The 24,837-nt window shown below is 46.6% G+C and overlaps 2 protein-coding genes across 3 annotated transcripts in view; one reads left to right on the top strand and one right to left on the bottom strand.

The window, feature by feature from the left end:
* Window positions 1–298, bottom strand: part of TOMM70 (translocase of outer mitochondrial membrane 70) — a 34,177-nt gene extending 33,879 nt beyond the window's left edge. For both annotated transcript variants that reach the window (XR_005456146.1, XM_038766100.1), the window contains exon 1: window positions 16–298. Coding sequence is in view for 1 of the 2 variants with exons in the window: in XM_038766100.1 (XP_038622028.1) it covers window positions 16–279 (264 nt within the window). In the remaining variant the exon portion in view is untranslated. The remainder of the gene's footprint in view (window positions 1–15) is intronic.
* Window positions 78–15,487, top strand: LNP1 (leukemia NUP98 fusion partner 1). Its single transcript, XM_038766101.1, has 4 exons — window positions 78–171; window positions 6,785–7,056; window positions 12,085–12,339; window positions 15,072–15,487. The coding sequence occupies exons 2-4, from the start codon at window positions 6,901–6,903 to the stop codon at window positions 15,249–15,251; spliced, it is 591 nt and encodes a 196-aa protein (XP_038622029.1). The 5' UTR covers window positions 78–171; window positions 6,785–6,900; the 3' UTR covers window positions 15,252–15,487.
* Window positions 15,488–24,837: the final 9,350 nt, after the last annotated feature.

The following is a 24,837-nucleotide window of genomic DNA, read 5'->3' as shown; positions in this document are numbered from 1 at the left end:
TGCGCCCCCGCAGACCGTGTCGTCGGGGCGCTCCTCGGGGTCTTGTCCTCGGGCGTTGGGGGCGGCGGGGCTGTCCCGGCCCTCGGGGGTCTTCCGCTCTCCGGGCCGCTGGGCGCCGTCCGCCCCCCGCCGCGTTGGCCGCCTTGGCCGCCGCCGGCTGCGGCTCCACAGGTACACGGCGCCCGCGCCCAGCAGCAGCGGGGCCCCCACCGCCACGGCCAGCTGCCAGCGGGGCAGCCCGCCCGGCGCGCCCGCCTCCGCCGCCTTCGACGCCGCCATGCCGCCCGCCTCAGGACCGACGCCGCCGGAAGCGCGGGGCACGACGGGAGGGGGCGCTTCCGGTCCCCGGGCGCGCGCGGGCCCCTTCCGGGGGAGGGAGCGCGGTCACCCGCCCCGCGCGGGGAGGGGGGGGCGCGCGCGCGCGCCAAGCAACGTCATTGGCTGCCGGAGGAGAAGGCCGGCTCCCGATTGGACGGCCGCGGCCGGCCCGCTGGGTGACGTCACGCCCTCCCCCGGCGCGTGCGCAGAGCGGTGGGCGGGGCCTCGCTTATGAGGGCGGACGACCGTTCATTCATTCATTCATTAATCGCATTTATTAAGCGCTGACTGTGGGCGGGGCACTGTACTAAGCGCTTGGGAAGGACAAGTTCATTCATTCAATCGTATTTAGTGAGCGCTGACTGTGGGCAGGGCACTGTACTAAGCGCTTGGGAAGGACAAGTTCATTCATTCATTCATCCAATCGTATTTATTGAGTGCTGACTGTGGGCGGTGCACTGTACTGAGCGCTTGGGAAGTACAAGTTCATTCATTCAATCGTATTAAGCGCTGACTGAGCAGAGCACTGTACTAAGCGCTTGGGAAGGACAAGTTCATTCATTCATTCAATCGTATTTAGTGAGCGCTGACTGGGCAGGGCACTGTACTAAGCGCTTGGGAAGGACAAGTTCATTCATTCAATCGTATTTAGTGAGCGCTGACTGTGGGCAGGGCACTGTACTAAGCGCTTGGGAAGGACAAGTTCATTCATTCATTCATCCAATCGTATTTATTGAGTGCTGACTGTGCGCGGCGCACTGTACTGAGCGCTTGGGAAGTACAAGTTCATTCATTCATTCAATCGTATTAAGCGCTGACTGGGCAAAACACTGTACTAAGCGCTTGGGAAGTACAAGTTCATTCATTCATTCATTCAATCGTATTAAGCGCTGACTGGGCAGGGCACTGTACTGAGCGCTTGGGAAGCACAAGTTCATTCATTCATTCAATCGTATTTATTGAGCGCTGACTGTGGGCGGAGCACTGTACTAAGCGCTTGGGAAGTACAAGTTCATTCATTCAATCGTATTAAGCGCTGACTGAGCAGAGCACTGTACTAAGCGCTTGGGAAGGACAAGTTCGTTCATTCATTCATTCATTCGTATTTATTAAGCAATGACTGTGGGCGGAGCACTGTACTAAGCGCTTGGGAAGTACAAGTTCATTCATTCATTCAATCGTATTTATTAAGCGCTGACTGTGGGCAGAACACTGTACTAAGCGCTTGAGAAGTACAAGTTCATTCATTCATTCAATCGTATTTATTAAGCGCTGACTGTGGGCGGAGCACTGTACTAAGCACTTGGGAAGTATAAGGGCATTCATTCAATCGTATTTAGTGAGCGCTAACTGTGGGCAGGGCACTGTGCTAATCGCTTGGGAAGGACAAGTTCATCTCATTCAATCGTATTAAGCGCTGACTGAGCAGAGCACTGTACTAAGCGCTTGGGAAGTACAAGTTCATTCATTCATTCGTATTTATTAAGCGCTGACTGTGGGCGGAGCACTGTACTAAGCGCTTGGAAAGTACAAGTTCATTCAATCGTATTAAGCGCTGACTGTGGGCGGAGCACTGTAGTAAGCGCTTGGGAAGGACAAGTTCATTCATTCGTGTTTATTAAGCGCTGACTGTGGGTGGAGCACTGTACTAAGCGCTTGGGAAGTACAAGTTCATTCATTCAATCGTATTTAGTGAGCACTGACTGTGGGCAGGGCACTGTACTAAGCGCTTGGGAAGTACAAGTTCATTCATTCATTCAATCGTATTTAGTGAGCGCTGACTGTGGGCAGGGCACTGTACTAAGCGCTTGAGAAGTACAAGTTCATTCATTCATTCAATCGTATTTATTAAGCGCTGACTGTGGGCGGAGCACTGTACTAAGCACTTGGGAAGTACAAGGGCATTCATTCAATCGTATTTAGTGAGCGCTGACTGTGGGCAGGGCACTATACTAAGCGCTTGGGAAGGACAAGTTCATTCATTCAATCGTATTAAGCGCTGACTGTGGGCAGAGCACTGTACTAAGCGCTTGGGAAGGACAAGTTCATTCATTCAATCGTATTTAGTGAGCGCTGACTGGGCGGGGCACTGTACTAAGAGCTTGGGAAGTACAAGTTCATTTATTCATTCATTCAGTCGTATTTAGTGAGCGCTACTGTGGGCGGAGCACTGTACTAAGCGCTTGGGAAGTACAAGTTCATTCATTCATTCATTCAATTGTATTTATTGAGCGCTTACTGTGTGCACAGCACTATACTAAGCGCTTGGGAAGTACAAGTCGGCAACATAGAGAGACGGTCCCTACCCAACAGCGGGCTCCCAGTCTAGAAGGGGGAGACAGACAACAAAACAAAACATATTAACAAAATAAAATAAATAGAATAAATATTCATTCATTCAATCGTATTTATTGAGCGCTTACTGTGGGCAGAGCACTGTACTAAGCACTTGGGAAGTACAAGTCGGCAACATAAAGAGACGGTCCCTACTCAACAACGGGCTCCCAGTCTAGAAGGGGGAGACAGACAACAAAACAAAGCATATTAATAAAATAAATAGAATAAATATTCATTCATTCACTCAATCATATTTATTGAGCGCTTACTGTGGGCAGAGCACTATACTAAGCACTTGGGAAGTCCAAGTTGGCAACATCTAGAGACGGTCCCGACCCAACAGCGGGCTCCCAGTCTAGAAGGGGGAGACAGACAACAAAACAAAACATATTAACAAAATAAAATAAATAGAATAAACATTCATTCATTCAATAGTATTTATTGAGGGCTTACTGTGTGCAGAGCACTGGACTAAGCGCTTGGGAAGTACAAGTTGGCAACATAGAGAGACGGTCCCTACCCAACAGTGGGCTCCCAGTCTAGAAGGGGGAGACAGACAACAAAACCAAACATACTAACAAAATAAAATAAATAGAATAGATATGTACAAGTAAAATAAATAAATAGAGTAATAAATATGTACAAACACATATACATATATGCAGGTGGTAACATCAGGGGTCACCAACGACCAAATCCCGAAGCCAAGTCAATCTCCCGGCATTGAAGCTACGCTCTCCTCAACACCGCTGCACTGGGTAGGACGCGTGAGGAGAACGGATAATAATAATAATGATGGCATTTATTAAGCGCTTACTACTATTTATTTTATTTATTTATTTATTTTATTTTGTTAATATGTTTGGTTTTGTTGTCTGTCTGTCTCCCCCTTCTAGACTGTGAGCCCACTGTTGGGTAGGGACTGTCTCTAGATGTTGCCAACCTGTACTTCCCAAGCGCTTAGTACAGTGCTCTGCACACTGTAAGCGCTCAATAAATACGGTTGATTGATTGATTGATGCGCAAGGCACTGTTCTAAGCGCTGGGGAGGTGACAAGGTGATCAGGTTGTCCCACGCGGGGCTCACAGTCTTAATCCCCATTTTCCAGATGAGGTCACTGAGGCACAGAGAAGTGAGGTGACTTGTCCAAAGTCACATAGCTGACAGTTGGCAGAGCCGGGATTTGAATAATAATAATAATAATAATGGCATTTATTAAGCGCTTACTATGTGCACGGCACTGTTCTAAGCGCTGGGGAGGTGACAAGGTGATCAGGTTGTCCCACGCGGGGCTCACAGCCTTCATCCCCATTTTCCAGATGAGGTCACTGAGGCACAGAGAAGTGAGGTGACTTGCCCAAAGTCACACAGCTGACAGTTGGCGGAGCCGGGATTTGAACCCATGACCTCTGACTCCAAAGCCCGGGCTCTTGACACTGAGCCACGCTGCTCCTCCAGATGACAGCAGGCTACCCAAACTTCTGAAAAATAGGGAGCTGAAAGCAAGTAGAACAGGAAAAATGCTTCAATCGGTGCCGCATCCCAGCGAATTAATTAACTGGGAGTTCATTTTCCCAGACCGACCCACTTTTTTGAGCAGAAAACAGCACCAGGGGCGGAAAACGGTGATCATGACAACACAGGAGACTGTCTCGGTGTCTGCAAGGTGTGCTCGGGACGGAAATTCCCGCTTGGGTACAGTGCTCTGCACACAGTAAGCGCTCAATAAATAGGATTGATTGATTGATTGGGTCTAACCCCTCACCTCAGAGCCTTCTTTTTCAAATACAAAGGACAACTATCTATATCAGCTGTAGACTGAAAGCTCCTTGTGGGCAGGGACCGTGTCTGCCAACCCTGTGTACTCTCCCAAGTGCTCAGTTCACTGCTCTGCACAGAGCGCTCAATAAATATCACTGATGGATTGAAATATAGCTTTATGTTTTAGGCATCTTTATTCATGTCTGTAGGTTTGCATTGATTTCGATTTTGATTTTGTCTTCCCCATTTGGCTTCAAACTCTTTGAGGACAGGGACTGGATCCCTTTCCCCCTTTTCCCCCTTTTAGACTGTGAGCCCACTGTTGGGTAGGGACTGTCTCTATATGTTGCCAATTTGTACTTCCCAAGCGCTTAGTTCAGTGCTCTGCACACAGTAAGCGCTCAATAAATACGATTGATGATGATGATGATGATCCGGTCCTTACTGGCTGGCTAATTTTTATTTTTTAGCCTCCCTGGGACAGTTAGCTCGTTCTTTACTCTTTCTTTTTTATCATCTCCTTTTTTGCGGGGGGCGGGAGGTGATTTGCCCCTGGAGTAGTCCATTTTCCCATTTCCCATAATAGGATAATGAGACAGCAGAAAGGAACATTCACTGAATCTATTTCAATGTGATTCCAGTTTAATTGATCAATGCCGTTGGAGCCCTTCATCTCGGGCTTCAATTGCAAACCCTTGGCTCTTTGCGGTACTTAAAAGAGAGAGCCGACCTCCGATGACAGTGGATTAAAGCAGATCTAAATGCTTTAAAGTGCAATATGTACCTCTTCCATGGAGCTAAACATGAAATTGAGTTGAAATGTAATCCAGTGGGATGGTCTATTCCTGTCCCTGGGCCAAGCTGACCCATTCCTGAATGTTCTCCCATCTGCCCTCAGTGTGTCTGATGAATTTACATCATAAATTTACATGAACCGCCAGCTGTAGTTTCATCACAAGTTCCTAATTTCTTTGAACCATTTTGAAAAGAAACAGAACAAAAAGAGGTCAAAGACCGGTTTTCAAAAACAAAGCTACCTTCCCTAAATAACAAGATTCTTTACCACAGGAGACAAAATTCTTCTTGACGTCGTGATTGAACCTAGCGTTTTTCCGAGCTTTGATACAAACCCTGACTCTCTCAACAGTGATGGGTAGAAAAAAAAACGCATGGAAATATTCACTCAGAATTCAGAACAGTTCAGCAGTTCCAGATTCACTATTGTGGTACAGGAAAGATTACTGCTCTCTCACAAATCCATACAAGCCCACAGACCCTAAGGGAGTTAGATCCTGTGAAAAAGAAATTGGGTTGAGAGCAAGCAAGAAATAGAATAAGAATTTGAAACATGACCCCATCCCACCCCCCAGTTTTGCGCTGTCATTAGATTCATCCTAGATTTGACCTTGACCAGTGTTAGTGATTGTTTGGGTTTGCAGGGTGCCAAACTCTTTAAATGGATGAATAAGGTCGATCTTCAGATAGATTCACCAGGCTGGAAAGGACCTTAAAAAACAAACAAACAAAATCAACCATTTCCACACCCACCTCTACACCTAATCTAGCTCTGACATAAGAATCTACAATGTCTTGCTTTTTAAAGCTCTCCCAAAAAGCATTTTTCTTAATAATCCACTCTGAGGCTTAACCAGCCTCACTACCACGACCTCCTTCCTTATGCTTCATCTAAATTCCTCACACTGCAATTTAAGCTCATTTCTTCTTGAGCCGCCCTTGGTAGAGAAAGAGAACGGCAGATCACCCTTCACTACATCTGTTATCCTGCTAATTCTTCCGCAGTTTCGTGCTTTAAGCCTTCAGACCCTCTGTCAACTCCTTTGTGTCAACCTCGCTACAATTTTCAAAAAGAGGAACTCTGCCTTCCACCCCTGGGCCCCAGGTCAGATTCTCCTTTAACCTTTAAACCTGACTGCTGTTTATCAGAATTCAGTTTTGCATTAGACAGCATCCTTTCCCTTTCACTCTCAGGAGGGAGAGCAGCATTGGGTATCTTTTCCTGGTGCCTGGTGACCGCCTTTTACGGCTGGGTCTCTCAGACCACCGTGAATATGTCCACCGCTGTCTTTCCAAAGTGGCCCCGTTTCAAAATGTTCCCTGGGCCTTGCAGGCATGTCACGGAGGGCAGCCCTCCACCGTTATCGACAGCTAGAGATGCACAGATCTGCAAAGTTCATGCTAAACTAGGCAACTCAGGGTAGCCGCCCTCTAACAGCGTGGCATGAGCTATCCTGGGATGGATAGCTGTAGAGGACTGGCATATAAATAGACATTTCCTGAAGCTGTCTGATGGAGCATATGGTTATTTTATCAATATTGCGCGCTCTCTCTCTCTCTCTCTCTGATCAGATTAACAGGCTCCGTTTGGCCAGGACACCGCTTTGCCCTTTAGTTGGGTGAGGGTGGCCCGTGGGCGACCATTGCTCTCGTCGGTTCGTGAGAAGGCTCCCCCCTTTTTTAACTGAATGAGCATGGACCATGAGGACGACGATGATGTTTGCTTCGCCAAATGGATGAGCAGCTTCTGGGGCCACAGCTGGATGGATGAGCGAGAAGGGCGAGCCCATCGGAGATGCCGCTCCCAAAGCCTCAGTGACAGAAGGGCCTCTCTGCCCTCCCCGGTAAGTTCTCACCTGAGAGAGGACCCTGGGGAAACGTTAGGAAGACCCTCTGCCTCTGGTGGTTTTTAATGCTGGTGGCCTGGTCCAGTTTTCCAGAGCGGGAATGGATTTAATCTACCTGCAATCCTTCAGCACTTCTGAGTTCTCGCGGAGGAAAGATAGGCTGAAGGCATGTTCTTCCTCATTTTCATTATGGGACTCCATTCCTTGATAGGCCTTCGCCCCCCCAGATTGGCAGGTTCAAGCGATGCAGGATTTAGCTCGTGGAGTCCGATCCTGAGCTGAGCATGAGGACGGAAAAATATTCCTGGAGGGAAAAGGAGAGACTCCTAGATTTGAAAGGAAGCTCAGCAGTCTCCTAGTCATCCCTTCCATCCCCTTGTCCCTGTCCGTCAAAAACACACAAACACACACACACACCCTGCATTGCTCATTGTGGGTAGGGAATACGCCTACCAACTTGGTTACATTGTACTCTTCCAAGTGTTCCGCACATAGTAAGTGCTCAATAAATGACTGGATTTTTTTACAATGGTGTTTGTTAAGCTCTTTCTTTGTGCCAGGCACTGTATTAAACCCTGGACTAGATACCAGCTAATCAGGTTGGACACAGTCCAATGGGGCTCACTGTCTTAATCCCCATTTTACTGATGAGGCAACTGAAGCACAGAGAAGTGACGTGACTTGTCCAAGGTCACACAGCAGACAAGTTGGCAGAGCCTATGGAAATTAACAACCAAGACCAGTGATTCTGACAACAAAAAAACACCCCCCAAAAAACAAACAAATTTTGGTACCCCTTGCAAACTTTAAATAGACATAATTTTATCCTGTTCAGGTCACAGGCATAGCAGCTGCAGCTTTTCTTAAAGCATATGACCATTGATAAATGAAATTCTTGTATGCTCAATAATAGGTGTCCTGTTCGACACATTCCTGGGCTGTCTTGACTATACACAGAATTCTCTCCCTGCAATACCAGACACAAATGAAGATCCCACTTTAGCCATTTGCTAACTAAAGTATTTATTGTCTGGGATTTTCTGAGGGGATGTAAAACACAGAGAGCCTTTGTTTTTAAAAAGTTAACCAAGGAAAACCATGGAATACAATGCACAGTGAGCTCTCGTTACCACATACTTTATCAATATAGAATTCATGATCATTTGGGCCTTTGCTTCCTTTTTTTTACCCCTTTCCTTGCTGCCAAAAGGAATTCTGTTTTCCACTATTAGAGAAAGTAGTGTTTGTATCGTAGCAGGTGGTTTACAAAGCCTCGGAAAATCTGCAAGCCAGCAAGAGATACGCGGGAGCCTGGAGCAGTCAGCAAAGAGAAGAGCATTCCGTGAATCTCCAGAAGCTGCCGTAAATTGAGTTGAGACAGCCAGAGAAAGGCAGGCCAGTAAAGACACCTGGAAACTAAACCTTCCAGGCACGTCACAGAAAAACAGAGACACAGTCCTGAAGTAGACAGTGAGAAGCAGTGTTGTCTAGTGGATAGAGCACAGAACTGGGAATCAAAAAGACCTGTGTCCTAAAACCAGCTCCACCACTTATATGCTGGGTGACCTTGGGCAAATCACTTCTCTGTGTGTGCCTTATTTTACCACATCTGTAAAATGGGGATTAAGACCATGAGCTTTCTGTGGCAAGACATCTCCCCCAGCTCTTTTTTTTAAAACTGGCTGTGCCTGGAAGATGAGGATGATGATGATGATGATGTTTGCTTTGCCAAATGGATGGAGCCGCTTCTGAGCCCCCTCCTTCCTCTCCCCCTCCTCCCCCTCTCCATGCCCCCCGCCTTACCTCCTTCCCTTTCCCACAGCATATATGTATATATATGTATATATGTTTGTACGTATTTATTACTCTATTCATTTATTTATTTTACTTGTACATTTTTATTCTATTTATTTTATTCTGTTAATATGTTTTCTTTGGTTCTCTGTCTCCCCCTTCTAGACTGTGAGGCCACTGTTGGGTAGGGACCGTCTCTATATGTTGCCAACTTGTACTTCCCAAGCGCTTAGTACAGTGCTGTGCACACAGGAAGCGCTCAATAAATACAACTGAATGAATACCCCAGTGCTAAATACAGTGCCTGGCACATAGTTCAGTGCTTAACAAATACCATAAAAAAGTAAAACTGCACTTTAAAAATATACAATTCAGACATTTCAGTCATTCAGACGATTCTCCCTCCCTTTTTGTTCTAAATTAATTAATGAGGTTTTGCTGCTCAAAGTACCGTTAAAAAAAAAACCCATACATTTTACGCTTACCGTTGTCATCATCTGTTTAGAGACGGATCAGAATACCATAAAGAAGGTTCATTAATTAATAAAAAGGGTATGGAATGGCTGTCAGAAAGTTTGGATTCCAGTCCTGCATCTACCACGAAGTTCCTCAATTTGGGCAACTCAGCCAGTTGGTTTCTCAATTCCCCACCTTCAAAACAGAGGTGATAATTCTTGCCTTCCAACAATGCGAGAACAAATCGGATCAAATGTGCCGACTCCTTGGAAGAAGAAACTAAAAGACCCTCAAATTTTCAGTGTCATTTTCAATTTTTTCCTTCCCTACCTCAATTTGAAGCCATTAGATTATAAACTCCATAGGGGCAGGGATTATGACTTCTACCAACAGAGACACATTCTTCCAAGCACTTGATAAATGCTCTGCACACAGTGGGCATTCAGTAAACTCTATTGATTGATTTAAATGGTATGCCCCTTATGGAGAGAGAAGAAAGAATGCTGTAGTTAGATGGTCCATGGCAGTTTAACAACCACACCTACATTTACCAGGCTGTATGAGCCTAGGGACCCAAGGTTAAATCAGTGAAATGGATTAAGCCTAAAAGAACAAGGGGCGGTTACAAAGTTCAAGGGATAGGGATCGGCCAGCCCAAAGGAAAACTATTCTCAGGCTGGGTTCTTGAAATGTGTAATCTTGATGCAAACAAAGAAATATGGCTTCAATGCCCAGGTGAACTTTATGGAGAACAGTAGGGTGTAAAAGGTTAAGAGAATCAGGCGTCGTCAAATAAAACCCCCTCAGACTGCCTTCTTTGCTCACCACCGGACTGATGAATTTAGAGGATCCAAAAAAGAAAAAGAAATGTCCATTTGCCTTCTTCCCTCCGGCTCAATCATCCATTACTAGGCTCTCTAGCCTCCACCCCTTAAAGGTACATTACAAGCCCGGAATCCGCTCCGCATCGACTGTGGTTCTTGGCTCTAGAAAGGTGGTACATTAAGCCAGTGGGAAATTTCTGTTGGTGGTGGAAACACTGAACTCCTTATCCTCTACCATTTGGCCAGTTAAGCAGTACCGTTTCTCACTTACAGTAGCAGAACTGGGACGGGGGAGGTGGGGAGGAGAAAGTGGTGAGTTGCACTAGGTGCAGAGGAGGAAGAAGATCAGATTGAGGCCTGATTCAACCCTTCTTCCACCACCTCTGTTGGGCTTTGGATCAAGATCCTTCTTTTTCCTCCCTCTGGGCCTCCCACCTCTTCTTGGGCTGCCACAGAAGCAGAGAGAGAGAGAGAGTAAGGCAGTATTGAGGTTTTGAAATAGCTTCGACAGTCATCTACCCGTCCATAGGTGGTATTTATTGAGTACTTACTGGGTGCAGAGCACTCTGCTAAGTGCTTGGAAGAGTACAATAAAGTCATTGCAATCTTGCTCTCAAGGCACTTGCAATCTAGCCAGGAGACACGCATCAAAAGAAACTGCAGGTAGGATATGGCTAGGAAAGCGGGACCGTCTCTATATGTTGCCAACTTGTACTTCCCCAGCGCTTAGTACAGTGCTCTGCACACAGTAAGCGCTCAATAAATATGATTGATTGATTGATTGACCTACCAGAAACTGCTTCTGGGACAATTTCATCAGCATTGCCAACCGGACACATTCAAAAATCAAATGCAAGATCACCTGCATTGAAGTACTAGAACCCAGTTGGTCTTTCAACTTCAAAGCGCTGCTTTTCACCGCAGAACTCTTCTGGGTGGAAAATGAGAGAAGAATGGTTGTTAACAGGATATCCAAGCAGCATTCCTTATCCCCCATAGGCGCTCAGCTTGATTCCCCATTTTATGGATGAGGTAACTGAGGCCTAGAGAAGTGAAGTGATTTGCCCTACTGAGAGCTCACCTCCTCCAGGAGGCCTTCCCAAACTGAGCCCCTTCCTTCCTCTCCCTCTCGTCCCCCTCTCCATCCCCCCCATCTTACCTCCTTCCCTTCCCCACAGCACCTGTATATATGTATATATGTTTGTACATATTTGTTACTCTATTTATTTATTTATTTATTTTACTTCTACATATCTATTCTATTTATTTTATTTTGTTAGTATGTTTGGTTTTGTTCTCTGTCTCCCCCTTTTAGACTGTGAGCCCACTGTTGGGTAGGGACTGTCTATATGTTGCCAACTTGTACTTCCCAAGCGCTTAGTACAGTGCTCTGCACACAGTAAGCGCTCAATAAATACGATTGATGATGATGATGATTTGCCCAAAGTCACACAGCAGACAAATGACAGAGCAAGGAGGACCATGCTCTTTCCACTAGGCCAAGCTGTTTCTCAAGGGTTGCCGGATTTAAAAGTCGGGTTTCAATGATCAAAAAAGAGGCTCTCCCTAACCAATTGAGGCAACAATTCCCAGCCTCTTGGCCGTATGTCTGCCCAAACAAGGTATTCGATCCGGTTCTCCCAGAGTCCTCTTCAGGACTTGGCAACTTGGTTGCTGCCCAGGAAGGCAAAAATTTATTAGCTAGACTCTTGCAGTGAAATACCACCCAACGTAAGGGTTACGGAACACGTCCACAACCCAGTGGCCGAGAAGTGGGCAGTGGCAGTTTTTAACTGTCCAGCTCGGTTCACGCACCGCTGGGCAAGCTTGGCAGTGGAACCCAGACCTGGGGTTGGCCTGGCCATCTGATGGAAAAGTCGTTTAGCTCAGCTCCGCTAGCATCGTTCCCTTTTCGTACTGACGCAGAACCCACGTGTTTATTTTGGGGCAGGCCCAGCTTTCCATCCTCCATACACCCAGGCTCCCGGGGTCCTCCAGAACCCCATCTTCTGGCCAGCTCCGACGGCACTCTCAGGAGGATCAGGAATTTCGGAGCCGCCGTCCCGGAAAAGCCTGCAGAACGTGTCCACCGACTGGTTCGTTCCAGGAGCCACGAGGATACGGTGGGCGATCCTATTCCATCCAGGAATTTTCAGAGTCCTCTGAGCGGCAGCTCTGCGTTAGAGCCAAGCGCTCTGTCTCTCTGGTAGGTAACAAAGCGGCATGGGCCGTTTCTGTGTAACCACCTAAGAAATGCTGCTTCTTTTCACCCAGAGCCGGCCCGTTGCTGACAACCTCCAAGGGCCTTTCGCAGAGTCACTTAGGATCCCTTAGGATTCCGGAAAAAGGTCCTTTCCTCCCCCCAAAGCCTGAACTATTCTTTTTAAGGAACTGCCTCGATTTTGTTGTCCATCTCCCCCTTCTAGACTGTGAGCCCGTTGTTGGGTAGGGACCGTCCCTATATGTTGCCGATTTGTAATAATAATAATAATATTGATAATGATAGCATTTATTAAGCGCTTACTATGTGCAAAGCACTGTTCTAAGCGCTGGAGAGGTTACAAGGTGATCAGGTTGTCCCACAGGGGGCTTACGGTTTTAATCCCCATTTTACAGAAGATGAGGTAACTGAGGCACAGAGAAGTGAAGTGACTTGCCCAAGGTCACGCAGCTGACAATTGGCGGAGCCTGGATTAGAACCCATGACCTCTGACTCCCAAGCCCGGGCTCTTCCCGCTGAGCCACGCTGTTGGTAGTGACGTTCCCTGCCCGCAGTGAGCTTACAATCACTGTACACGCTCGCTTAGCGCGAGTGCTGTGCACGCAGTAAGCACTCAATAAATCCCACTGCCTGACGCAGTCTTGTCCCGGGGTGGTTCTGGGGAAACGGTAAGGTTAGAAAAAGCCCGGGGATATGGTGGGTGTTTCATTTTCTAGAGGGAACTTACTACTTCCCAAGCGCTTAGTACAGTGCTCTGCACACAGTAAGCGCTCAATAAATATGATTGAAAGAATGAATGATGATCACTCTAAATGCTCTAACAATAATAATAATAATTATGGTATTTATGTACTTACGATGTGCCAGCGCTTAGAACAGTGCTTTGCACATAGTAAGCGCTTAACAAATGCCATTATTATTATTATTATTATTACCAAGCCCTGTTCTAAGCGCTGAGGTAGATGCAAGGTGATCAGGTTAGACGCAGCCACCGTCCCAATGGAGCTCACAATCTTAATCTCCATTTCACAGGCCCGGAGAAGTGAAATGATCTGCTCAAGGTCACACAGCTGACAAGTGGTGGAGCTGGAATTAGAACCCAAGTCCGTCTGATTCCCAGGCCCGGGCTCCATCCACTACGCCACACTGCACTTGCAGAAAGGAAAGGAGGGGACCAGATGCCCAATGCTTAGGTGAAAAGCAGCGTGGCTCAGTGGAAAGAGCCCGGGCTTTGGAGTCAGAGGTCATGGGTTCAAATCCCAGCTCCGCCACTTGTCAGCTGTGTGACTTTGGGCAAGTCACTTCACTACTCTGGGCCTCAGTGACCTCATCTGGAAAATGGAGAAAAAGATTGTGAGCCCCATGTGGGACAACCTGATCACCTTGTAACCTCCCCAGCGTTTAGAACAGTGCTTTGCACATAGTAAGTGCTTAATAAATGCCATTATTATTATTATTATTAAAAGAAACTGGGGTTCCTTTCCTAGCTCTGCTACGGAAACAGTGAGGGTACCTAGGCCAATGGCCTATTTTTTTTTTAAATGATATTTCTTAAGCTCTTACTATGTGTTGCGCACTGTTCTAAGCGCTAGGGTAGCTACAAAGTAATCGGTTTGGAAGCAGTCCAGGTCCCCACATGGGGCTCACATTCATTCAATAATTCAATCGTATTTATTGAGCGCTCACTGTGTGCAGAGCACTGTACTGAGCGCTTGGGAAGTACAAGCTGGCAACATACAGAGACGGTCCCGACCCAACAGTGGGCTCACAGTCTAGAAGAGTGGGCTTGAGTCCCCATTTTACAGATGAGGGAACTGAGGCCCAGAGAAGTGAAGTGACTTGCCCAGGGTCACACAGCAAACAGGTGGCAGAGCAGGGATTAGAATTTAGGTCCCAGGCCCTGCTCTCTTCATTAGCCCACAGTGCTTCTCATCTCACGGCACCTCCATTTCTACCTATAGAACAAGTCATGCTTGTATATATGTATATATGTTTGTACATATTTATTGCTCTATTTATTTATTTATTTATTTTACTTGTACATATCTATTCTATTTATTTTATTTTGTTAGGATGTTTGGTTTTGTTCTCTGTCTCCCCCTTTTAGACTGTGAGCCCACTGTTCGGTAGGGACTGTCTCTATATGTTGCCACCTTGTACTTCCCAAGCGCTTAGTACAGTGCTCTGCACACAGTAAGCGCTCAATAAATACGATTGATTGATTGATTGATTCTCCCCGCAGATACTGTGGGTAGGGAACCGCCTGTCTGGCAAAAAAGGAGTCATAGACTCCTGTTGAGGATAAGAGGAACTTCAGACATCAGATGGAGGGGAGATGGATGGGGAACCAATAATGGAACAGAGCTACCCTAATCCCGGCTCCACTGCTTGTCTGCTGTGCGGCCTTGGAGAAGTCACTTCACTTCTCTGTGCTTTAGTTACCTCATCTGCAAAATGGGGATGAAGACTGTGAGCACCAGGAGGGGCAGGGTCTGTGTCCAACCCAATTTACTTGCATTCACCCCAGCACTTGGTACGCAATGCCTGGCACCTAGTAAGCGCTTAATAAATACCAAAGTTATTATTAACTAAACGTAAGATAACGCCAGGCTGACTCGACAGGAAGCAAAGTCCAGCAACACTCCACGCTGTTTTATTGCCATAAAACCCCAAGCGTTGCCAGTTCTTGGAATTCCTTTCGGCTCCTTCTCTTTCAGGAACCCGAAGGCGGGAAGGCGAGGAAGGAGAGAGAAGGGCTGAGGACCAAGCCGAGATCCCACAAGAGAGTCGGGGAGAGGAAGGGATTCGAGAAAGAGGGAGAGGCGAGCGTGGCCTTCCCAGCCGAAAAGAGCGATGAAGAGCTCGGCAGCCGTACGGTCCGGGTTAGTGCGGAGTGAAATTAGGTCAAGTTCAATGTGGGAAGCAGGATGAAGGGGTCCCCGGCCCCTCTCCCCTAAAACCAGCATTCTTGCACTCCCCTTAACATCTTAGTCGAACAAATGTCATTTCCTTCATGGTTCTTTTAGTGGAAGACAGGGTAGAACAATCCTGGAAAAGCAAACTAGACACATAAAGGACTTACAAATACCTCCGCCCTCTCCTTTAATCCCGAATAAAACTCATTTGTATGATACCTCTCGGGCTGTGGGTTATCTTCTGATTTGATTTCATTCCCCCCCAGAGGAATGTTTTATGGACGTTGCAGTGGGTGCGATAACGTGAGGACAGCAGAGGGGTGATTGTGTGCATGAAACTGGGTGGAGCTATTATTAAAAGTGTTAATTAGATGGCGATGACTAGTGTCTGTGCGTGGAACCTGGGCTCTGAGTGTCTTATGATGCTAGAGAGGCATGCCACTTGCTTATCACTATGAATCAATTAGTTGTATTCAGAGAAGCAGCACGGCCTAATGGATAGAGCAAAGGCCTGGCAGTATGAAGGACTTGAGTTCTAATCGCGGCTCTGTCACTTGTCTGCTGTGTGACCTTGGGCAAAACGCTTCACTTCTCTATGCTTCAGTTACCTCCTCTGTTAAATGGGGATTAATAATAACGATGGTATTTGTTAAGCACTTACTATGTGTAAAGCACTGTTCTAGGCACTGGGGGGGGATACAATAATAATAATAATGATGGCATTTATTAAGCGCTTACTATGTGCAAAGCACTGTTCTAAGCGCAGGGGGGGATACAAGGTGATCAGGTTGTCCCACGTGGGGCTCGCAGGCTTCATCCCCATTTTACAGATGAGGGAACTGAGGCCCAGAGAAGTTAAGTGATATGCCCTAGGTCACACAGCTGACAGGTGGCTGAGGCAGAATTCGAACCCATGACTTCTGACTCCCAAGCCCGCCCTCTTTCCACTGAGCCATGCTGCTTCTTTAAACAGGGATTAAGACTGTGAGCCCCATGTGGGACGGGGGCTGTGTCCAACCTGATTAGCTTGTAACTACCCTAGCGCTTAGTACAGTGTCTGGCATAAAGCAAGCACATAAATGTGCTTAAAAAAATTTATTGAATGCTTATCTGTGCAGAGAACTGTTCCAAGTATTGGGAGAGTACCATATAACAGAGTTGGTAGAACATTCCCTGCCCAAAACGAGCTTGCAGTCTAGAGGGGGAGACAGACGTTAATACAAATAAATTATAGTTATGTAAATAAATTGGAGCTGACCGAAGGGTGAATAAAGGGAGCAAATCCAAGTGCACTAGAACCATATTATGCATCCTGGAACATCCCCACTGCCAAACACAGCAGAAATAAGACTCACGAGTGAAGAGAAAGGGAGAAGGAGAGTGAAAACTGAAAAATAATTAGAAGACAGCGTGGCTCAGTGGAAAGAACTCGGGCTTTGGAGTCAGAGGTCATGGGTTCAAATCCCGACAGCCACTTGTCAGCTGTGGGGCTTTGGGCAAGTTCACTTAACTTCCCTGGGCCTCAGTTACCTCATCTGTAAAATGGAGATTAAGGCTGTGAGCCCCCCGTGGGACAACCTGATCACCCTGTGACCTCCCCAGCGCTTAGAACAGTGCTTTGCACATAGTAAGCGCTTAATAAATGCCATCATTATTATTAAGACATGCCAGCCACCCAGTCTAGCAATAATACATTTTAAAAAAAAAAATATGCAGTCAGGAGCACAACTTCCCAAGCTCTTAGGACAGTGCTCTGCACACAGTAAGTGCTCAATAAATACAATTGAATCATCATCATCATCAATCTTATTGAGTGCTTACTGTGTGCAGAACACTGTACTAAGCGCTTGGGAAGTACAAGTTGATTGAATGAATAAATGAAAGGAGCCCAGTCTCTCCCTTCTGTGGCAGAGACTATGGGAGTTCTTTGGTGGCAGAGGGGGAAGCAGGGCTGAGCCTTTAGAAAAGCTAAGGGAAGAACATGCAGTCACGCAGGCTTAATAATAATGATAATAGTAATAATTGTGGTATTTGTTAGGTGCTAACTACGTGCCAAGCACTGTACTAAACACTGGGGTTAGACACAGAATCAGGTCCCACGGTCTAAGTAGGTGGGAGAACAGGTTTTGAATCACCGCTTTGCAGATGAGGGAACTAAGGCTCAGAGAAGTTAAGTAACTTGGTCAGGGTCACACAGCAGGCAAGTCTAGGAGGAGGGATTAGAACCCACGTCCTCCCAGGTTGATGGTCTTTCCACTGTCACACTGCTTCCCACTACCTCCCTGGGCCCTTCCATAGGGACTCCCCAATTGGCCCTTATCTCTTCCCAATTTGAAACTGAGCCAGGGATGATTATTTATTTTACTTGTACATCTTTACTCTTCCATTTATTTTGTTAATGAGGTGCATCTGGCTTTATTTCTATTTATTCTGATGACTTGCCCCCTGTCCACATGTTTTGTTTTGTTGTCCCCCTTCCAGACTGTGAGCCCGCTGTTGGGTAGGGACCGTCTCTACATGTTGCCAACTTCTACTTCCCAAGCGCTTAGTACAGTGCTCTGCATACAGTGAGCGCTCAATAAATATGAGTGAATGAATGAATGAATGATTTACCCATTAACCACTTGCCTTCTAAAGCTAGCCACACCCTAGTGTGGGCATGCAATTTCTGTATAAACAATCCCTCTCCTCTGAGCTCTCTGTCACGTAGGACTACTAGATCATTTCCAGTAAAGACGTGGGGCACATATTTGCATATCATTTAGGTTAACTAGGTTTACTTCCATAATAAATCTTCGTTATCATGTTCAAAAAGCCCCAACTCGAAGTATGTAAATGTATGTAACAAACCGGCCCAGAACTTACTGGAAGATGTGGGACAGTTAGTTAGTACTTGGATAGGGGCCGATTCCCCCAAATAAGAGCCAGTTCTAGGGGCACAGTGAAGCTGGGAAATAGAGGATTTTGTGTTTAATACAGGAAGGGGCAGGGAACATAGCTACCAGCTCTGTTATATTGTACACTTCTAGCAGAGTGCAGAACCAAATGGGAGAGTCCAATATAGCACAGAGTAGTAGAGAGCTTTGCACACAGTAAGTGCTCAATAAACACAATCGACTGGTAATCCACTTGGTTTTCCACGGCATTTTTCTGTGTGGCCGGGTTTTTTGGCTTTATCAGTACGATTCACCAGAGAGCAGATGTGAACCTGGAAGTCATTCATTCATTCACCAGCATGACCAATCAATACTACTACTACTACTACTACTACTACTAATAATAATAATGGCATTTGTTAAGCGCTTCCTATGTGCGAAGCACTATTCTAAGCGCTGGGGAAATACAAGGTGATCAGGTTGTCCCACGTGGGGCTCACAGTCTTAATCCCCATTTTACAGATGAGGTAACTGAGGCTCAGAGAAGTTAAGTGACGTGCCTAAGGTCACACGGCAGACATGTGGTGGAGCTGGGATTCGAACCCATGACCTCTGACTCCAAAGCCCGGGCTCTTTCCACTGAGCCACGCTGCTTCTCAGCGATTTAAGTAAGATCAAGTCACCGAATAGCGAAGGGTTACATACTTAACCCTGGAAGAGTTGTGTTTTTTATTCATTTTTTTTTTTTAGTTTTTTATTTTATTAATAATAATGTTGGTATTTGTTAAGCGCTTACTATGTGCCAAGCACGGCTGTAAGCGCTGGAGGGGATACAAGGTAATCAGGGTTGTCCCACGTGGGGCTCGCAGCCAATCCCCATTTTACAGATGAGGTGACTGAGGCCCAGAGAAGTGAAGTGACTTGTCCAAAGTCACACAACTGACAAGTGGCGGAGCCGAGATTTGAACCCATGACCTCTGACTCCTAAGCCCGGGCTCTTTCCACTGAGCCAGGCTGCTTCTGAATGATATTTATTGAGTGTTTACCGTGTGCAGAACACTCTACTAAGGCGCTAGGGAACGGACAATACAAGAGTTGGTAGCCACGATTTCTGCCCACAAGGAATTTAGAGTCTAGAGGACCGTGATACGTGAATAAGCACAGAGTCTCTGCTGTGCAGAAGCTCAAACTCTAACGCGGGAAGCACTAAGGGCTGGGGAAGGGATCATAATTGGACGTCAGAAGACCTCAGTTTGGGTCCCAGCTCCGCCACGGTCCTTGCTGTGTGACCTTGGGTGAGTCACTTAAACCTCTCTCAGCCTCAGGATTCACATTTGCAAAATGGGGATGAGATAGATTTTTGAGCCTGCTGTAGGACAGAGTCGACATCTGATCTGCTTACCTTGAATAGTAATAATAATCTTGGTATTTGTTAAGCACTTACTATGTGCAAAGCACTGTTCTAAGTGCTGGGGTGATCAGGTTGTTCCATGTAAGGATCACCGTCTTAATCCCCATTTTACAGGTGAGGTAACTGAGGCACCGAGAAGTGAAGTGACTTGCTCAAAGTAACACAGCTGACTAGTGGCAGAGCCGGGATTTGAACCCGTGAACTCTGACCCCCAAGCCCGTGCTCTTTCCACTGAGCCACGCTGCTTCTCTAACCTACCCTGGTAATTAGCACATAGTAAGCGCTTAATAATTGAATAATTATTGTTATTATGTGGGAGAGAGGCATGGTACAATTGGGTAGCCAGTGCCCCACATCACACGGCTGACAATTGGAGGAGCCAGGATTTGAACCCATGACCTCTGAGCCACTGAGCCACGCTGCTTCTCAACGATTCCTGAATGATTATCAAGTTATGATTCCTTAATGTTTAATTACCGCTGCGCCCAGAGCTCACGGCCTCGGCCCTCGCGGTTCTGCAATCTACCCCTCAATGAGATGAAGACAAAAGAATGGATTCATAGAAGGGAGGAGCAGAGAACCCAAGGAGGGTGTGGAGTAAGGAGGGGGAGAATGAAAAACCACCAGAATTGGTTGTTAATTAGTCTTCTGTGATGCCATATCTTCCTCAGGCAAGAGTTGGAAGGTGGTGATGATGATGACGGCATTTATTAAGCACTTACTATGTGCAAAGCACTCTTCTAAGCGCTGGGGAGGTTACAAGGTGATGAGGTTGTCCCACAGTGGGGCTCAAAGTCTGCATCCCCCTTTGACAGATGAGGGAACTGAGGCACAGAGAATAATAATAATAATAATTATAATGATGATGGGATTTGTTTAGCGCTTACTACGTGCCCAGCACTGTTGGGTTTTATGTTTTATGTTTGGTTTTGTTCTCTGTCTCCCCCTTTTAGACTGTGAGCCCACTGTTGGGTAGGGACTGTCTCTAGATGTTGCCAATTTGTACTTCCCAAGCGCTTAGTACAGTGCTCTGCACATAGTAAGCTCTCAATAAATACGATTGATGATGATGATGATGGGGAGGTTACAAGGTGATCAGGTTGTCCCACGGGGGCAGGGGGGGCTCACAGTCTTAATCCCCATTTTACAGATGAGGTAACTGAGGCACAGAGAAGTTAAGTGACTTGCCCAAAGTCACCCAGCTGACAATTGACAGAGCCGGGATTTGAACCTCTGACTCCAAAGCCCGGGTTCCTTCCACTGAGCCACGCTGCTTCCAAGAACATAGTAAGCGCTTGACAAATACCATCATTATTATTATTATTATTATTCTCCGTGACCTCATCTGTAAAATAGGGATTATGATTGTAAGCCCCACGTGGGACAACCTGATCACCTTTGCAGTGCTTTGCACATAGTAAGCACTTGACGAATACCATCATTATTATTATTTTCCGTGACCTCATCTGTAAAATAGGGATTAAGATTGTAAACCCCACGTCACCTTTGCAGTGCTTTGCACATAGTAAGTGCTTGACAAATACCATCATTATTATTATTCTCCGTGACCTCATCTGTAAAATAGGGATTAAGATTGTAAACCCCACGTGGGACAACCTGATCACCTTTGCAGTATTTTGCACATAGTAAGCGCTTGATAAATACCATCATTATTATTATTCTCCGTGACCTCATCAGTAAAATTGGGATTAAGATTGTAAACCCCACGTGGGACAACCTGATCACCTTTGCAGTGCTTTGCACATAGTAAGCGCTTGACAAATACCATCATCATTATTATTATTATTCTCCGTGACCTCATCTGTAAAATAAGGATTAAGATTGTAAACCCCATGTGGGACAACCTGATCACCTTTCACATTGTAAGCCCTTGACATATACCATCATCATTATTATTATTATTATTCTCTGTGACCTCATCTGTAAAATAGGGATTAAAATTGTAAGCCCCACGTGGGACAACCTGATCACCTTTGCAGTGCTTTGCACATAGTAAGTTCTTGACAAATACCATCATTATTATTATTCTCCGTGACCTCATCTGTAAAATAGTGATTAAGATTGTAAACCCCACGTCACCTTTGCAGTGCTTTGCACATAGTAAGCGCTTGACAAATACCATCATTATTATTATTCTCCGTGACCTCATCTGTAAAATAGGGATTAAGATTGTAAAACCCATGTGGGACAACCTGATCACCTTTGCAGTGCTTTGCACATAGTAAGCGCTTGACAAATACCATCATTATTGTTATTCTCTGTGACCTCATCTGTAAAATAGGGATTAAGATTATAAACCCCACGTCACCTTTATAGTGCTTTGCACATAGTAAGCACTTGACAAATACCATCATTATTATTATTCTCCGTGACCTCATCTGTAAAATTGGGATTAAGATTGTAAACCCCACGTGGGACAACCTGATCACCTTTGCAGTGCTTTGCACATAGTAAGCGCTTGACAAATACCACCATTATTATTATTATTATTGTTATTCTCTGTGACCTCATCTGTAAAATGGGGATGAAGACCGCGAGCCCCCCGTGGGACAACCTGATCACCTCATATCCCCCCAGCGCTTAGAACAGTGCTTTACACATAGTAAGCGCTTGACAAATGCCACCATCGTCATCATCATTTTGGCATTTTCCTCAATGTTCAACACAGGCAGCGTTTCAAGGGATAGGCCAGAGGCGGTATATGACGATAGGAAAAAAATAAGTGAAGGGGGTTCGAATCTGGACTCCGCCACTTACCTGCTGTGTGACCTTGGGCAAGTGACTTAACTTTTCTGAGCCTTGGTTTCCCCATCTGTAGAAGGGGGATTCAATCCTCCTCTTTCTGACTTGGACCGTGAGCCCCATCCAGGACCTGATGACCTTCTTTGTACAGCACTGAGCACGGTACTTGGTATCTAGTGAGCGCTTAAAGAGAAGCAGAGAAGAGAAGAAGAGTGGTCTAGTGGATAGAGCCCGGGCCTGGGAGTTAGAAAGGCCTGGTTCCTAACCCAGGCTCCGCCACTTGCCTGCTGTGTGACTCTGGGCAAGTCACTTCACTTCTCTGGGCCTGTTACCTCATCTGGAAAAAGGGGATGAAAATCGTGAGCCCCATGTGGGACATGAACTGTGTCCAACCTGATGACTTTATACCTACCCCAGTGCTTAAAACAGTGCTTGGCACATGGTAAGCGCTTAACAAATACCGTAATTATAAATTACTTCACTTCTCTGTGCCTCAGTTTCCTCCTCTGCAAAATGAGGATGAAAACCGTGAGCCCCACGCGGGCACGGACTGGGCCAAACCGATTAGCTTGCGCCCACCCCGACGCTCCGTACAGTGTCTGGCACATGGCATGAGCTTAACAAAGCCAACAATTATCAAGTCACCTCACTGGGCCTCAGTTTCCTCATCTGTAAAACGAGGATGAAAACCGTGAGCCCCACATGGGCACGGACTGGGCCAAACTGATTAGCCCGCCTCCACCCCGACGCTTTGTCTGGCACATGCTATGAGCTTAACAAATCCAACAATTATCAAGTCACTTCCCCGGGCCTCAGTTTCCTCATCTGTAAAACGAGGATGAAAACCGTGAGCCCCACGCGGGCAAGGACTGGGCCAAAATTATTAGCCTGCGCCTACCCTGGCGCTTTGTACAGTGTCCAGCACATGGTATGAGCTTAACAAATACCACAATTATCAAGTCCCTTCACTTCTCTGGCCATTACCTCATCTGTAAAAAGGGGATGAAAACTCTGAGCCTCATGTGGGACAAGGACTGTGTCCAACCTGATTACACAAATAACGTAATTATAGTCACTTCACTGGGCCTCAGTTTCCTCATCTGTAAAATGAGGATGAAAACCATGAGCCCCACGCGGGCACAGACTGGGCCAAACTGATTAGCTTGCGTCCACCCCGGCGCTTTGGACAGTGTCTGGCACATGGTAGGAGCTTAACAAATCCAACAATTATCAAGTCACTTCCCCAGGCCTCAGTTTCCTCATCTGTAAAACGAGGATGGAAACCGTGAGCCCCACGCGGGCAGGGACTGGGCCAAACTGATTAGCTTGCGCCTACCCTGGCGCATTGTAGAGTGTCTTTGACACCTGTCTACATGTTTTGTTTTGTTGTCTGTCTTCCTCTTCTAGACTGTGAGCCCCTTGTTGGGTAGGGACCGTCTCTATATGTTGCCAACTTGTACTTCCCAAGCCCTTTGTACAGTGCTCAATAAAGACGATTGAGTGAATGAATGTCTGGTACATGGTATGAGCTGAACAAATCCAGCCACCTCCCAGGACCTCAGTTTCCTCATCTGTAAAACGATGATGAAAACCGCGAGCCCCACGCGGGCAAGGACTGGGCCAAACTGATTAGCTCGCGCCCACCCCGGCCCTTTGTACAGTGCTTGGCACATAGTAAAAGCTTAATACCATTACAAAACCCCATAAATATCACAGTTATCATGTTAAAGGTGCCCAGATTCCAAGTTGCTGAGGAAAGGCCCTCTAGGCCACTTTGGGGACAGGGTGCGAGTTATGTGACGTCCTCGCAAGAGGGAAGGAAGAGGTCCAGCACCCTCTGACCCAGGTGAGTGCCCAACAAAGAACACGGTGGTAGCGTGGTTCAGTGGAAAGAGCCCGGGCTTGGGAGTCAGAGGTCACGGGTTCAAATCCCGGCTCTGCCACTTGTCAGCTGTGTGTGACTTTGGGCATGTCACTTCACTTCTCTGACCCTCAGTGACCTCTTCTGTCAAATGGGGATGAAGACTGTGAGCCCCCTGTGGGACAACCTGATCACCTTGTAACCTCCCCAGGGCTTAGAACAGTGCTTTGCACATAGTAAGCGCTTAATAAATGCCATCATCACTATTATTATTCTCTGTGCCTCAGTTCCCTCAGCTGTCAAATGGGGATGAAGACTGTGAGCCCCCTGTGGGACAAGCTTGGATCGCCCCCAGCGCTTAGAATGGTGCTTGGCACATAGTAAGTGCTTAACAAATGTCATTATTGTTATTATTATTCTCTGTGCCTCAGTTCCCTCAGCTGTCAAATGGGGATGAAGACTGTGAGCCCCCTGAGGGACAACCTTGGGTCCCCCCCCCACCGCTTAGAATGGTGCTTGGCACATAGTAAGCACTTCATAAATGCCATCATCATTATTATTATTATTCTCTGTGCCTCAGTTCCCTCAGCTGTCAAATGGGGATGAAGACTGCGAGCCCCCTGTGGGACAACCTTGGATCCCCACCCGCCCAGCGCT

Source organism: Tachyglossus aculeatus, chromosome 24 (assembly GCF_015852505.1).
Source record: "Tachyglossus aculeatus isolate mTacAcu1 chromosome 24, mTacAcu1.pri, whole genome shotgun sequence".
Classification (NCBI taxonomy): Eukaryota; Metazoa; Chordata; class Mammalia; order Monotremata; family Tachyglossidae; genus Tachyglossus; species Tachyglossus aculeatus.
This window is presented reverse-complemented; position numbering and strand designations above follow the sequence as displayed.